Source organism: Adiantum capillus-veneris, chromosome 22 (assembly GCF_014529385.1).
Source record: "Adiantum capillus-veneris isolate H3 chromosome 22, ASM1452938v2, whole genome shotgun sequence".
Lineage (NCBI taxonomy): Eukaryota > Viridiplantae > Streptophyta > Polypodiopsida > Polypodiales > Pteridaceae > Adiantum > Adiantum capillus-veneris.
The window spans coordinates 11,114,938-11,131,268 of record NC_140952.1 but is presented as its reverse complement, the minus strand read 5'-3'; the positions used below and the strand labels follow the sequence as shown (position 1 = coordinate 11,131,268).

The window sequence follows — 16,331 nt, the reverse complement described above, 5'->3', positions numbered from 1 at the left end:
ATGCTCTATCCTCTCCGACGGATGGAGCGACCGCAAGAAGAGGGGCATCATCAACATTCTTGTTTCTTGTCCTCTTGGCACGTACTTCTTGCGGGCGGTGGATGCGGGTTCGAGAGGGAAGAAAGCGACCGGGGCATTCATTTGGAAGCACATCCGCCAAGCCATTCTTGAGGTAAAACCGTAAATCGAGCCTTTATGTCTTGAGCAATTGCCAATGAGTCCTATGTTTTAATTTTTAAGTTTTAACTCTTCTTGTCACAAATGCCTCTTGTGTAGGTTGGTGCGGAGCATGTCGTGCAAGTGATTACCGACAATGCTTCAAATTGCAAGGCAATGAGTAAGAGGCTAGAGAAGGAATTTCCATCCATAGTATGGACTCCCTGTGCCTCTCATTGCCTTGACCTTCTCTTTGAAGACATAGGGGAGCTAGGTTGGGTGAAAGATATCCTCAACCAAGCACTCTCCATCATCAATTTCATCAATGGCAAAGTGAGGGTGCTTGCCATTTACCGCACCTACTCCGACCTTGAGTTGAAGAAGCCATCGGCCACTCGCTTTGCCGCCATGTGGCTACTTCTAGAACGGCTCTATGATGTGCAAAACAAAATACAAAAGACCATGGTCTCCGATGAGTTTAAGGAGTGGATGAATGGAGAGTCCGCCGCTTCCCAACAAGATGCAAAAGCCATCCAACGGCTTTGCTTGCGAGAGGAGTTTTGGCAAGAAATTAAGGGTCTTGTCGTTGCGATCTTGCCCTTGTATAAGGCTCTCCGCATGACCGACATGGAAGGGGCAACTATTGGGCTTCTATGGCACTTCATGGAGGAAGCTTACAAGGAGATTGAGAAGTCTACAATCCTAGATGGGGCTCCCGATGGAACACGGTATAACTACATATTTATTATTACATATGTCATTCTCTATATATCTAAATTCTACATGCTTGTTTCTCTACTGAGTACATTTCCTCTCTCTTCTTGTAGTGATTACCTCGAGGACTCTCCCAAGAGAGACGACATTCTCCTCCTAAACACAAAGCGGTGGGATTGGATGAAGAGACCTATCCATTACTTTGCGGCTCTCTTGCATCCGGCTTACAAGAAGCCCGAACTCTTGCAAATCAAGAGCTTATTGAGGAGCGCAACAATTACCTCTTTAAGGTGCTAAAAGAAGAGGACATTGGAGCATTTCTCCAAGAGGTAATCAACTATAGCGACCAACGAGGCACCGCATTTACTTCCAACTTGTGTTGGAAGCGGCAATCCTTGGTGAAGCCTTTATTTTGGTGGGAGAGCTTTGGCTATCAATTGCCTACTCTCAAACGACTTGCTTTGAGGGTTCTTGGCCAAGTAAGCGACAAGCCTCAAACTTTTACATTTTGTGCTTAATCTCTTCAACTATAATCTCTTATAGCTTATGTCTCTCTTGATGTGTTTTAGGATTGCTCATGGGGAGCATGTGAGTGTAATTGGTCCGCATACTCCCTCATCCACACCAAAATCCGAAACAAGCTCTCAACGAAGCAATTAGAGCGACTTATCTATTGTCGCTCCAATTTACGCATGTTGCGCTCTATGCATGAGATGCCTATGGCTCGACAGGTATAAATTATAAATTATAATCACTACTCACTCCATTTTCTATACTCTAGAGTCTAGTCTTTAATTAGTTTGAATATACTAATTATGTTTTCATTGTCCAATGTTGTAAATGTCAAATAGGTCAACGTGGATGAGCTCACACTTACGATTGACACTCTAAAGAGTGTCAATAAAGAGCAAGACCCTGAGGAGCAAATGATTTTTCGTGAGCTCTACTTGGAGCTTGAGGAGATTGATCGCCGGGTTTCTCGCACACGATCACGCAAGAAGGTCGTCATCCATGGAGTTACATCGGCTACAAGAGGCAGAGGTGCCAGGGCTACAAGAGGTAGAGGCAAAGCATCAACAACACCCACGGAGGCTCCTAGGACCTATGTGCGGCGAGGCTCCGGAAGCGGCTCTTGTGCAGCGGCCATCACTTCCGAGGATAGAGAGCCTCGAGAGCCAGAGTATGATGATGAAGGCAACCTCATTAGTGATGGAGATTATGAGCTATCATCCTTCGACTCTTGTGAGGAAGAGGATGATGTTGATGAGCAAGGTTCAGAAGAGGAAGATGATGAGAGCACTAGTGACTAGTGACTTTACTATTTGGTCTCTCTATTATGGTGTGCCACTTTTTGAGTACTTTGTAGCCCTTGTCACTTGGTCACCCCACTTTTTTGTATCCCTTGCCACTTTTTGAGTACTTTGTAGCCCTTGCCACTCGGTCTCTACTTATCAAATTTCAATGATCATTTTGGTTTATGTAATGCTCATTCTCTTTAGTCTTTGAGTCTTGACTCTTTACATTGTACTATGTAGTATTGTAACCACTAACTTGTAATCTATACAAATGTCAAGTTTCTATAAGTAAGTATTAAGGCCTAAGCCTAAGGCCCTTAGACTTGAGAATTATTTGTTTTTAAAAATTTGAATGTACATAGCATCGTACATCATAAATTTTTTTAGTTCGTTTAGTACCGCACATCATTGTACGCGTACAAAACGTACGGGACCGTACGAGACTACTATGCTTGAGAGGGAGAGAGGGGGAGAGGGAGAGGGAGAGAGAGCTCGAGAGAGATAGGGAGAGAGCTTGTACTATGCAGACTTGAGAGTTTGAAAGAGGCTAGAGCTTGAGAGTCGAGACTCTAGAGGATAGAGCTTGCCTCTTGAGCCTCGGCTCTTGAAAGCTTGTGTGCATTGTGAAGGTAAGGAGTGGGGGGAGGGGCATTTTATAAGTAGTCCGTTCCGATATCAACTGCTTGTCCGGAACGGCCAGCTGTTCCGAAATGTTCCCTAGCTTGCCTGAGGCCTGGAATGCCCCCCCCCCCCCCCCCCCAAATGGGCGTTCCCTGGTAACTATGTTTTTGACTCCCTGTAGGGGATGCAACATCACTTAGATGCTTTGTACACATTTGCTCATGAAATGCATTGCTTGTTAACCTTGGGAAAACTAAGGTTATGGTGTTTAACACCACACCACAGTGGGTCAGGAGGTCAGGACCCACATTTACATATGGCCAGGAGACAATGGAGTATACAGATGCATACTCCTGTCTTGGGGTAGCAGTGGGTGTTTTCTTTGAGGAGAGGAGCGGAGACCAGACTGACGAGAGCTTATGCTGCCTTGGGAGGATTGGAGAGGATGTGTTCATAGGTTCAATTTCAGGAATTTCGAACAGAGCTCTAGCTTTTTGACACTCTAGTGGCTTCAGCTATGCTTTACGGAGTTCAGATATGGGGACCCTCAATGGACCACCATGGCAGATCTGGTAGCACTAATGGATGGAGATGTATGGAGAAAACTTTAGTTTTTATGATTTCTCGGATGATTCAGGCTAAGGCCTCAGTGCCACATGAGATTATTCGAGCCAAGCTAGCTGCCCCCCCTCTCATGGTCGAGACACTTACTAGATCAGTATCCTTCATGCTGGTATGGAAAGATGACATCACGGTTTGAGTCACATGGTTTCAGCATGGATAGACTGCCTCCGTTCCAGTACTCCTTGGATGCACCCTCCCTATCTCTCACCCGGATAGAGATTAGTAGACTCATACATTAGGATCTAATTCAGCTAGATACCAAGAGCACATGGATACAGTCGACACAGGAGTTAGAGCACGAAGATGGATTTCTATAGAGAGCATCTTCTCCAACTCAGAGAGGATGGACATGTGATTAGACCTGCTTATATGGACACTCATTTTTCCCATGGGATACGATGTGTTGTTGGTCAAATGCACACATCATCGCATCAGTTAGAGATTGAGACTGACAAATTTATGAGAGTACCAAAAGAGGCCAGGATTTGCCAGTTGTGTCTTATAGAGCCAAATACAGAGTAACATCACATATGTCATTCTGTGGTATACTATGAAATTTAAGGTCGCTTTCATTGTTTATTGAAAGAGGGCTTGGACGACTTGCTACAGTCATGATATCAGGATTAGAGATGCCTCGGGTTGTTTTTGCTAGAGCTGCGCAGACACGAGGAGTCGTCTTTCTTGAGGTGATCAGGCAATGGGAGACATTCACAGAGGGTGATCATTGAATTCTTTAGAGCAGAGACTCGGCAGTAAGAGGAGCAAGTTTCACAGCAGACTTCAATGCCCACCTATACTAAAGGTATATTAGTTGACGGAGCTATTGAGCTTGGGAGAGCTAGACACCCACATCTAGCAAGGCGACCACGACATCGACGGAGGCTCCATCAGAGGATGATGACTATTCTAGCATGACATGGGAGACGTCCAGTACGACTATTTACAGAGGTTGACATTGACGATGCCCTTCAGTGATAGATGCAATACATTCTCGGACAACGCCCGATGGTGGGCATCCCCTCGGACATTGATGATGATGATGATGATGATTTTAGGTTTCACTGTAGTTCATTTTTATTTTGTACCTAGACATTGTATTAGATCCACCAAGATTGTATCAGGTTGGTCTCATAGGCCATTTTGCCCTTTTCAAGACGTTTAATATAACATTTCTCTCTCTCTCTCTCTCTCTCTCTCTCTCTCTCTCTCTCTCTCTCTCTCTCTCTCTCTCTACATATCAGTGATGGGACATGTACGCACCCCGGAGGGGATATCTGATTTAGTTCACTCCACCATTGGGGTGAAAACAAGCTTGCCTATTGTCTCCTACTCTATTTGGTATGTATGTTGAGGTGGTGTTTGATTACATTGACAAAGAAGGTGATAGAGTTGCGCAACTGGCAGGGACGTGGATCCCATTATTGTTATATGCTGATGATATTGTGTTGATCTTTGATCACCAGAGGGTATGCAACAACAGTTGGATGCATTTACACACTTTTGCAGAGGATAGTGGGTTGTCTGTAAACCTTCGTAAAACCAAGGTTATGGTGTTTAACACCACACCACAGTGGATCAGGAGATCATCACCGACTCTCACATATGGTCAGGAGATTGTAGAGTATACACATGCATACACTTACCTTGGGGTTGTCTTCACTGGGCCCAGGTTTTCTTTGGGGAGAGCAGCATAAACTAGACTGACTAGAGCTTATGCAGCCTTGGGAGGCTTGGAGAGGATGTGTTCGCAGGTTCAGTTCCAGGAACCTCAAACAAAGTTGAGACTTTAGTAGCCTCAGCTGTGTTGTATGGGGTGCAGATATGGGGACCTTCTGTAGACCAGGATGGTTGGAGACGTATGGAGAGGCCCTTGGTATCTATGATCTTTCGACTGATTAGAGCCAAGGCCTCCGTACCCATGCTATCATTCGAGCAGAGCTAGTTGCCCCTCCTATGGAGATTGAGGCGCTTACAAGATCAATCTCTTTTGTGCACACCTTGTGGATACTACTAGAGACAGATATGCTAGACTTGCCCTTGAGTCTTCCAGACAGGTAGCTCTTCAGGGGGACACTTCATGCTAGTATCCATAGATGACATCATGGTTTTAGACGCATGGCTTCACCATGGACAAGCTGCCCCCTTTCCAGTACTCTCTTCAGGCACCCTCGATGTCTCTTACACGCGTGGAGATTGCTAGTCTCATTCGTCAGGACCTGATCCAGCTGGATACCAGGAGGACATGGATAGAGCCGCCACAGGAGTTGGGCACGAAGATGGCTTTGTATAGAGAGCATCTTCTTCACCTCACAGGATACGGGTTTGTGATTCGACCCAGCTACATGGAAACACATATGTCTCATGGTTTGTGATGTGCCACTGGTCAGATACGCACATCCTCACATTAGCTGGAGATTGAGACTGGTAGATTCAGAGGGATACCAACAGACAACAAGATATGCCGCTTATGCCAGCTAGAGCCAGCGACAGAGCTACATTACATATGTTCTTGCAAGATGTACTATGAGATACGGGGCCGTTTCCACTGCTTATTCAGAGAGGGTTTCTGTCCTTTCTCTAAGGTCATGAGTTATGAGGATCAGAGATGTCGGGCTATATCTACTTGAGTTACACAGATATAGAAATACTTTACTAGGAGAGCTAGAGAGAGAGAGAGAGTCCGAGAGAGGGATTACAGATTTCTTTTCACTAGTTATGGGACATCTAGAGAAGCAGCCATCACTGCAGAGCTCGGCCCACATTCATTCGACCACTACAAGCACTCTCATCGACCGAGCACTGGAGCTAGGGAGATCTAGACAGCACTGATTGAGGAGAGGGGCTACACAGCATCGACGGAGACTACAACAGAGGATCCGAGCCATATTCTCTCAACATCCAGAGTGCAGATGAGGATGGATTCTAGTAGTAGTAGTATTTTTGTTCTAGCTCTTTTGTACCCAGACATGGTATCATATTCACTATTTTGTAACAGATTGGTCTCAAAGCCTATGGGTCATTTTGGCCTTTTGAAGAAGTTAATATAACATTTCATTTTATTTCATCTCTCTCTCTCTCTCTCTCTCTCTCTCTCTCTCTCTCTCTCTCTCTCTCTCACATGGATAGAGCCAACACAGGAGTTGGGCAGGAAGATCGCTTTCTATAGAGAGCATCTTCTCCAACTCACAGGGGATGGGTTTGTGATTCGACCTAGCTATATGGATACACATCTATCTTATGGGTTACGTTGTGCGATTGGTCAGATACGGACATCTTCACACCAGCTTAAGATTGAGGCTGGTAGATTGAGAGGGATACCTGCAGCTAGTAGGATATGTCGCCTATGCTATATAGAGCCAGATACGGAGATGCATTATACATGTCGTTGCACAGTGTATTAATAGATATGGGGGCCGCTTCCACTGTCTATTCAGAGAGGGCTTCAGACCCTTCTCTATAGCCATGTGCTATCAGGACTAGAGATGTCTTGGATTATATCTACTTGAGTTACACAGATAGAGAGATAGTTTACTGAGGAGATCTGGAGAGCGACAATCTTAGAGATCGATTATCAATTTCTTTCAGTTTGGTCTCATAGGTCATTTTGGCCTTTTGAAGACGTTTAATATAACATTTCATCTCTCTCTCTCTCTCTCTCTCTCTCTCTCACACACACACACACACACACACACACACACACACACACACACACACGCACACACTTTTTTTTGTAAATCTGCTTTGATTAATTTACAAGTGGGAAACCTCAAAGCGAGGAAAACCCACGAAAAGAAAGGGATACAAAACACGGAGCACTATGAGGCTCCGAAGGCTAGAAACAGTCAAAATAAATCCTGTAGGTTTCAAGAGTGATGTCTCCAGCGTCATAGGCAAAATGCATTGCTTGACCAAGAGATAATTTGAAATAGGGAAAGGGGTCAACAAGAGTTCTCTAGAACATTAAGGAGTTCCTATGATGCCAGATGGCCCTCATAGTCCAAAATCTGACCCAGGTTAAGAACACCGCAAACTGAGATTGTTGTGACCGAAGCACTCCAAAAACCAAAATCGTATGTGAAAAGAGCCGGAAGGAAAACGCAGCTGAAGAGCAATCGACACTTGCCGAATGAAGGCTCTGGAGTGACGACAACACCACAGTAAGTGTGGCACGGTCTCGTCAGCTTCAAGGCATCCGGGGCAGCGGGAAGGCGCAATATGCCGAGCATGCAACACACTGCCAATAGGTAGAGCTCCCACCAAGCACCGCCACAAAAAAACACGTTCCTTCAAAGGCAGATGACTCTGCCTAATACGAGACAATGTGTGTTTCCACCACAAGGATGACTTGGAAAGCGACCATAGCTGATTACCCCGATGCACAATCCATACATCAGACTGAAGAATGGCAGACACTGGCAGCTGAGATGCAGTCCAATCTAGTAGTAGCCAGATTCCAATCAGAGAAGCGAGTCTTCATCCAGAGGAGGAATGGGCGAATGAGCAGCAAGCATGTTTTGAATCTCCCGCCAGAGAGGAGAATAGTGAAGACCCAACCGAAAGCGGGAGACGGCATCAACGAAAGAAAGAACATAACCCGAGTCATCAACCACCTGATGCACCTGACAGATTTCTTTTTGGGAAAGAAAATACGCTTGGCGAGGAGACCGTTGAGCCAAAAGCGAAGCAAAAACCCTGCTCGAATGCAGACTCTCCAAGCGACGAGAGTTACCCCTAGAGGATTGTGGATTGTCGACCATCCCAAGCCAAATGCGAAGTGACAACCTTCCAATCAACAATCAGAGAAGAAGTAAAGGGACATTCAGGAATGTGTCCTTCAAGCTTCCCAAAAACAACATCCCAATAAGTCAGTTTCCAATGACCAAAAGAAGGGGTGACAATGTGCGCACATAAATGTGTGACCATGAGAGCCCAGGGTTGCTGCTGCTCCACCAAAACTGGCAACAACATAGCTTCCCGAGCTAGAGGATGACGTCTCAAGTCTAAAATATTCAACCCTCCAAGCCTCTTGGGAGAATACAGCTTGTCCATGGATAGAAGCCGAATGCCCCTCTTGGTAGACGAGGTCCGCCAAAAATGTTCTAAAATATTGGACATGAGAGATTGCAAGCGCAACCGAGGCCAGGATAACAAAGGCAAGTAAAACTGCACACACACACACACACACACACACACACACACACACACACATACAAAGTAGAAAATCTTATGTTAAAACAAGCATTGAAGGGCACAATCCTCGAGAGAAATGTACAAAAAGCTGGTCATCACAATAATGTGATCCCAAAATCCATAAAATATACAAATCAAGTACGAAAAAGTTTCTCCATCTCTTAGTTCTCCTAATATATTCATTTGTATACGTTCCAAGAGGTCGAAAATTCTCCTCGTATTTTGGGATGAGCACAGCAAGAGGCCTATCCAAATCTACAGGTTGGAACATCTCCAAGATCTTTAACCGTCTTTGGAGAAACGAGTGGTATAGGTGTTGAAGACGAGGAATCCTGAAGAGACAGATCTATGGAATAGGAGCCATGCGTCTTTAAACTTGTAAGACTTGAGGAGTCTCTATTTGCTTTTGTTGCCTTCCTGTTCTTTTCTTTGCTTCCCTCCTCGTGGCTTCCTCTACATCTGATCTTCTAGTGCTTATAAATACTTGTGCTTGTCTCTCATGATCATCTATTTGCCGTCCTACTCTTGATGTGCATGCAACTGCCATATGTCCTTGTCTAGCATTGACGTAATAGTGCCTTGGAAGCCCAATAAAGAGCTCTCTACTGAATGTGTGTTGGTAGATGCCCACAGGAAGCCAGAGAAGGAACCACGACAATCTTTTTTGCGAGAATCATTTGTGAAGACGGAAACCCATTTTTTTCCTAATTTGTTTTTTCCCGAGAAAAAGATCCTTCTATTAGTCAATGAAACTGCCCATAGGGCTACAACCACCTCTACTAGAGAGGTCTAGAACAATCATAAGGGGAGACTCCAAATGAAAAAACAACATATGTACAATGAGGCTAAATCAGGAGATGGGAGGAGGAAAAAGCTACACAGGTGGACGGTAGTGCCATCTGAGCCCACCTTGGACCATGGTGAAGAAAGACCCAGGGCGCCAGAGTCGAAGGAAAGCCTCTCTACACTCCCGCATGCGGTCGGAGGTGCCCTGGAGTCTCTCGCATTGTTCCCTGAGAGTATAAGATCTCGAATTGTCTCTGCTGGTGGTACAGGGCGAGTCTCGAATATGTAGAAGCAGCGGGCCCGCCAGATGAACCAGAGTGTCCGGCCGCAGATGAGCTCCCAACACTCCTCTCTCTCAGTGCACCACTCTTGTGGAGTAAGCTCTATAACAGGCTGGAGTGTAGGTCAACCCCCTTAGATCACTATCATCTTGCTAGTGGAGGATAGCTCAAACTGTAGTGCTGGGCCCATGAGAGTGGACCAAGCAGCTGCCCCCCAAGTGTATTGTCGTGTTGTGGAGGAAGCTGGCATTAGTCGAAGGACACGAAGCCAAACGTACCATAGGACAGTCCCAAAGACAATGAGGCTGACTCTCCACATGATGGCCACAAGCTGCGCATGCTGCCGAGAGACCACTATGTACAAGCCAGCTCCCCACTGCTGTAGCTCTATGTGCAACCAACCACTGGAACAAAGTGACTCGTTGCGGTTGTCTGGCGTCGCCCAAAAAACTGACAAGTACTCAGCTGTGAGACCCTCCTCTTGCCAATGAGGTGCTACAGCAGGATGAGTCTCTCTCCGTGCTGCCAGTATGTGACTTCCCAGTCGAATAGCGTACTGAAAGAAAGGGACAGCTAGATGGTCGCCTAAGGCGAAACGGTCCCGTCAAAACCACTCTCCAGGATCCCACTGCACTCGTGCGAGTGGGCAGCTCTTCCAAGCCCACTGCCTCCGGTGGCCAGTCTCAAGAGCTGTTGGGTCAGGATCTATGACACAAGTCCTCCCACAGATGCCCACAACTCGGATCCTCTGAAAGCAGCACTCTGCAACCTGTGGGGCCTCAATTGCAACTCGGTATAAACGACCCTCACCCTGTAGCTCGAAAACAGGGAAGGTACACTCTCTGAACAAGCCCAAACTGCGATGAGGACCTCCGGTCGCGTGAAGGCCCCATCGATCTGGGCGTTGCTGACTCGAGAGATGTGAGCAACTCAGCTGGTACTGCCTCTGTGATGTCTTACCACATGCTCTGCACCCCTCTCATGCCTCGTAGCTGGATGCTTTGTAGCTCCTCTGACAAGCCTGAGAACTGTAACAAGTCACCTAAGGTGCACGCTGGACCTTGTGCCATGGGACCCCAAGAAACATGATGCCTACTGCCTACCAAGTGGCCTCTCTTAGTGCTAACCATGGGGTTCCAAACAAGGGGTTGTCACAGACGCTCCTCCATGCAAGTAGGCTGGTGTTGCTCCAAGCCTCTCCTCAAATGCTCCGCGGAGCAGACTCACAACAAAACGGTCCTCCAGTCTCCTGCTCAGGCCAACTCTGCGCATCTCTATGAAACTCTATCTGGTCAAAGGTCTCCAAGGGCCTCCAGCCTGAGGTACTCTAGCACTAAGCCGCTGAAGCAAAAACTCCTTCCAGGACTTCTCCCCTAAAAGCAATCCTCTGACAACTAACTTCCCAAGCAGGGCTCTGCTCTGCTGTGCTGGGTTTGATCCCCAACCCCCCTTGAGAACAAGGAAGAGTGATGACATGCCAGGCCACTTTGGCCCGGGCTATCTGAGTGTCGCACCCTGGCCACAGGAAGTTCCTGATCAGCCTCTCTACCTCGCTGATGCAGGAACTCGAAAAGATCCAACAACATGTGATGTACCACATAGTAGCCAACAACACTTGGTTGGCCACTACAACTCTGCGTGCTAGCGAAAGTCGTGCGGAGCTCCATTGTAACAGCTTCCTCCTGATGGACAGGAGGAGGGGAGCAATCTGTTGCTCAGGAGACAAGGCCAAACCAACCTGACAGCCCAAGTATCAAACTGAAGTCCCTAGGGGAATCCATTTGAAACCCTCACCTGGCAGCTTATCAGGCGTAGGATCACTACCAACCGAGAAAGCCACTGTCTTTCTCCAGTTGATCCGTGCGCCTGATGCACAACAAAAGGTCTCAAGAGCCTGCTCACACATGTGAAGGTTGGCCTCCTAGCCCTGCAAGTACAAGACTGAGTCGTCAGCAAACTCAGCATCGAGTAGCTCGCCGCCTCGATTAGGGAGCGCTAAGCCACGTAGACCAACCTGTTGTGAAGCCAAAAATCTGCTGATCGCCTCAGCATAGAACAGAAAGAGGAAGGGGGCAAGAGGGCAGCCCTCTCTGACCAACGCGTGAGCATGAAGCGATCTCCTCTACACCCTGCCAAAAGTACCCGATTGTGTGTCCGTTTGTAAAGGGCTGACACACCTCTAATCTAGGCATCTGAGAAGCCCATCCTGCGAAGAGTGCCCTCCAGAAAGTCCCAATCGACTCTATCGTAGGCCTTCTCAAAATCGAGAAGAAGTATCACGAGGTCCTCACCTCAGAGGCGAGCGAGGTCAGAAGCCTCCCAAAAGTAAAGATGTTGTCAAGGATACTACGCTCCTTGACAAAACCTGTCTGTGTCCCATGTATAATGCTCTCTAGAAGTGGCTATATCCTCAAACTCAGAGACTTGGCAAGAATTTTGTAGGGTGAGTTGAGGATGGTGATGGGCCCCCACTGTCGAATCTCGTCCAAGGAGCCACCCTCCTTGGGAATAAGGTAGATTAGACCCTCACTCATGCTGTCAAGCACCTCTCTTGTGTGCAGGATGTACTGAAAAGCGCTGCAGAGATCTAAGCCAAGCAAGTTCCAGTACTATAAGAAAAAGCTGGGAGTCAAACCATCCTTACCTGGACAGCTACCACAGAGAAGTGCTCTGAGGGCCACGTGGAGCCCCTCTAGCTGAAGAGGCAGCTCAAGCCTTTGGTGCATCTCCCCAGTCACAAGACAAGGCATCTGTGCCCAAACCTGCTCTCTGCATGCATCTTGACGCTCTGACTAGGGTTGAGCTAGCAGCAAGTCATGGTACAAGTTAGTAGCATTTGCTCGCATGTCCTCTGGCTCTGAAGCAACTGACCCATCAAGCCTCCTCAACTGGCTGACCCTGGCATGCATATGTCTGGTCCCACTGTCTCAAACAAAACCCCTGTCACTCTGTCACCGACCTGGGTCCAGTGAGATGCCAGTCCATGGAAAGAAAACTTGTGGCGAGGCTGCTGCAACTGCTCCTCCAACCAAGTACTGTTTGGATGCTGCTCCTGGATCCTCTGTAAGGAAGCAACAACCTGCAGAGACCTTTCTCCTCTTTTACTGCAGCCAGGCCGGCCATGGACTCTTGAAGCAATAGCCGACTAAGCTGAGCAAGTCCTGAGGCCACTGTGCGAGCAAGAGAGTCCTGTGTGTCTTTGTCTCTGTCCAAAGAGCCACCACTTGCTCCATGAGCGTAGAGTCCAGCCAAAACCCTCTTAGGGATACGTAGCATCGTGCTCCCCCTCCTCTGTCTATCTGTCACTGTGAGGATCTCTGGTGCATGGTCAGAAAAAGAAGTCTCAGCCAGAATACAAACTGTCCCACCCAAGTCACTGAAGTGGCCACTAGTGTAGAAGCGATCTATCCTAGATAGATTCACTCCTCCCACTCTGTGGTCCAAACGAGAAAAGGCCATGCTGTCTGGGGGCCTCACAAAGCTAGAATGCTTCCACACATCTGAAACCCGCAGTCATACATAACCTCTCCCAAGCTGCCAACTCAACTCCATGCACTGTAGTATGGCTACCTCCAGTCCTGTCAGAGGGGTCCTCCAACATGTTGAAGTCACCTCCAATGCACCATTGCTCTGCCTGCGGCAGAGACTCTACAATGTGAGCCCAAAACTCTGCACGTGCACTCGTCACATTGGGTGCGTAGATATTCAGGAAGCCCATGAGGCAACCCTGAACCTGCATAGTAATCCACTGAGCCCTGCCTGGCACAATAATCCCTCTGCCCACAATGGCCTGTTGCAAAGAGTCCGCAATAGTTGCAAAGAGTCCGCAATAGTCATACATACCCCTCCCTGGATGCCTCGAGGTCCAAATGCAGCTGACCAAAATATCTCATAGCGACCACGCAAAATCTGACCACACCGTCTAATGCGGCTCTCACAAAGATGATGCTCTTGTAGCATAAGAATGTCAATCTCACCACCCATAAGGCATCTCTGAAGCTCCTGACGCAGCCGACCCCTCTGATGCTGAAACTAGGGCCCTCCTAATCCCTGCACATTCCATGAGATGATCCTCATGGATTCAGTGAGAGAAAATAGATGTTGCCATAGCAGCCAACCTCGCTATCTTTGAGGCTGATCTGGATGGGGATAATCCGCATCTGAACGACCTCTAGACAAGCGTGAAAGGAGTGATTGTCCTGCCTAGGCCTTCGCCGAGCGTGCAGCGCGAAGGGCTACATCCTTTGTCCAAGAATCCTCATGTACAAATACATAACAAGGAGGGCTCTGAGTGTCAGGAAACAAACGCACCACAATGTGCCTGCAACCCGCTGCATCCGGAGGCGTTACACATAACTTGGCAAGTGGCCAAAGTGTCTACACCAGATCTATCACCCCTAAGTCCCCTGTGTGGTGTGAGAACTCAGTAGCAAGAATTGTGTGTTGGGTCCACTCTGTGGAATCCCTACCGCACAACGGAAAGGAGAAACCCACCAGTGTGTCCAAAGCCTCAATGCCTCTAGCTGCAAGAAAGAGGATGCGGAGTCGAAAGCAAGCCTCCTCCAAATCAAGAGAAGAGTCACCGAGGAATGGTGTGAAGCTGTAGTCGAAGAAGTCCCAGCGTTTGCGAATGTTAAAGCTAGTCAAACCTCTAGGGACTGCTGCAAAAGGAGAAGTGTGCACCAAAAAAGGCGATCTCAGGTGGGGCTGTCCCTCTCGAGCCACACGGCTCGTAGCGAAAGCACTACCAAGAGAACGCCTCGCAGTAGACCCATGTCCAGTCCCCTGCATCTAAGGAGGAGTGGAGGAGGGGTCGGCGGGAGATGAGGCTGTGGGCCCCACCAGGAAGAGAGAGGGACATGAGGCGGAGGGGGAGAGGGGGGGGGAGGTGGAGATGGAGGTGGAGGAACTGAAGTGGACTGGGCCTCCTCAGGCGGGTCTTGCTGAAGGGGTCAAAATGATTCCCATTCGAAACCCAATGCTGCTGAGCTGCAAAGCAGGTCTGTCACCAGGGGGAGCAGTGGGCCAACCCCGCCCTTGTTGGCAGCGGCTAGACACCTGCTGCCAACCGTCAGTTGTCTGATTGCTGGTCTCAGTCGAGGTACCAACATGTGCGTCTTGTGTATCTGTCTGCTGGGCATGCTTAGCCTTGGGAGGATACGCATGCGCTCTGGGTCGAGGCCTTCTGTGAGGACAGCCCTTTGCCAAATGGCCCATCTGTTTGCAAATGAAACATTGATTCGGGAGGCTCGAATATTCCACGCTCTGACAGAACCAACCTCCACTCACCCGAGGTAGAAGGATGACCTTTGGTAGAGTGTGGGTGTCTCGAACTAGAGCACGTACTGAGGGGATGCCGGCCGCCTTGGCAACTACAGAGGCTGCCATGCGAGGTATCTCAAGGACAGTCCCAATCGCTGAGCCTATCCTGGAAAGGAGCGGAAGGTACTCCCTCCGTAGGCCGGGGAAGCAGACTAAGATGGGTAGGTCTTCCTCCTCGACAAGAACGTTGGTAGCTGGGTAGAAACCGTGGCGCCACTGTCGAAAGTGTGCTTGAACTGCTCAGATGGCTAGGGGGCTTATCGCAATGACCTTGGACGCCATCTCGGGAGTCTCAAACTCTATCTGGTAGTAGCCTCGTCCGAGAAACTGAACATCGAGGATCTTGCCCACCTCTGTGAGAAGGCGGGCCTGAAGGAGATTGTGTACCTCCCCTCTGCTGGGTCTGGTGCCGAGAATCTTGCAGATAACAGAAGTGGCCTGAAGGCGCGCCACCTCTGCCTCTAAGCTCGCTTGCTCTGTTGGCGAAAGAGCAAGTTGGATGGTGGGTTCTGTGGGGTCGGGCGAGGAGGCTGTAGTGGAGTCCCTCTGTGGTGGAGAGCAGAATCCTCCATCTGTGTCTGTTGCTGAGAAGGTGGTCGAGGGTGTTGCTGAATGCGAGGTGAAGCGAGTGAGCAGAGAGGTTGATGACGGGAAGAGGGAGAAGGGGGCGGGTGAGGAAGGTGAGAGTAGCGCGTGGCGAGTGAGGGGGGGCTGGCGGGATGCTGCAGGCAGCATGAGGCGAGTGTGGGGGGCTGGCGGGTTGCTGCAGGGAGCATTGGGGGGTGGGGGGGGTGGGGGCAGTATGCTGAGAACAGGTGGGGGTTTGCACGCAGGATAGAGCACGCAAAGGCGGGGCTAGGAGGCTGCGTGCGGGAGGTGGGGGAGGGTGAGGCTACGCGAGGGCAAGGATGGCGAGGGGGGGTGCGGGCAGAAGCAGTGAGCTCGTCTATATCCAAAAATTTCCCTATTTAGAAAGCCAGATTGTGTTTTTCAATGCAAGCACGAGTTTGAACTTTGAGTCACACCCACACACTCAATTTTGAGCCTAGGTCAGTTTTTGTCCATCAAACCCTAGGAGGTTAAAAATACAAGGGTTTGAAACTAGGTAAGGGCATTTTGTCATTTTGAAGGTTGGAGCTTTTGAGAGCCAAGTTATTGCACGAAGAAGAGTGTAGATTTTGGAGATCTGATCCTTGAATGTTATCATCCACATTGGTAATGGAAAGCCCTTCCTTCTATTCGCTATTGTGTTTTTGCCAAAGGAGAGAGCTTGAGCTCTTGCAAGCAAACACGCACACAACCAAGAGAGCACACAATGAAGGTAGGAGGCACAAAGCTGTTG

At 48.6% G+C, this 16,331-nt stretch overlaps 1 protein-coding gene across 4 annotated transcripts in view; it reads left to right on the top strand.

The window, feature by feature from the left end:
* LOC147428910 (MLO-like protein 5) overlaps nucleotides 1-16,331 on the top strand; it is a 155,744-nt gene that overhangs the window by 116,789 nt on the left and 22,624 nt on the right. The window contains exons 11-12 of one of the 4 annotated variants that reach the window (XM_086495338.1): nucleotides 1,440-1,601; nucleotides 1,722-2,380. The exons of 2 other annotated variants lie outside the window; for them this stretch is intronic. In XM_086495338.1, the coding sequence (XP_086351464.1) occupies nucleotides 1,440-1,601; nucleotides 1,722-2,180 (621 nt within the window). In that variant the 3' untranslated portion in view covers nucleotides 2,181-2,380. Of the gene's footprint in view, nucleotides 1-1,439; nucleotides 1,602-1,721; nucleotides 2,381-16,331 lie in introns of those variants that run through there. One more of the 4 variants, XM_086495340.1, reaches the window with a different exon arrangement.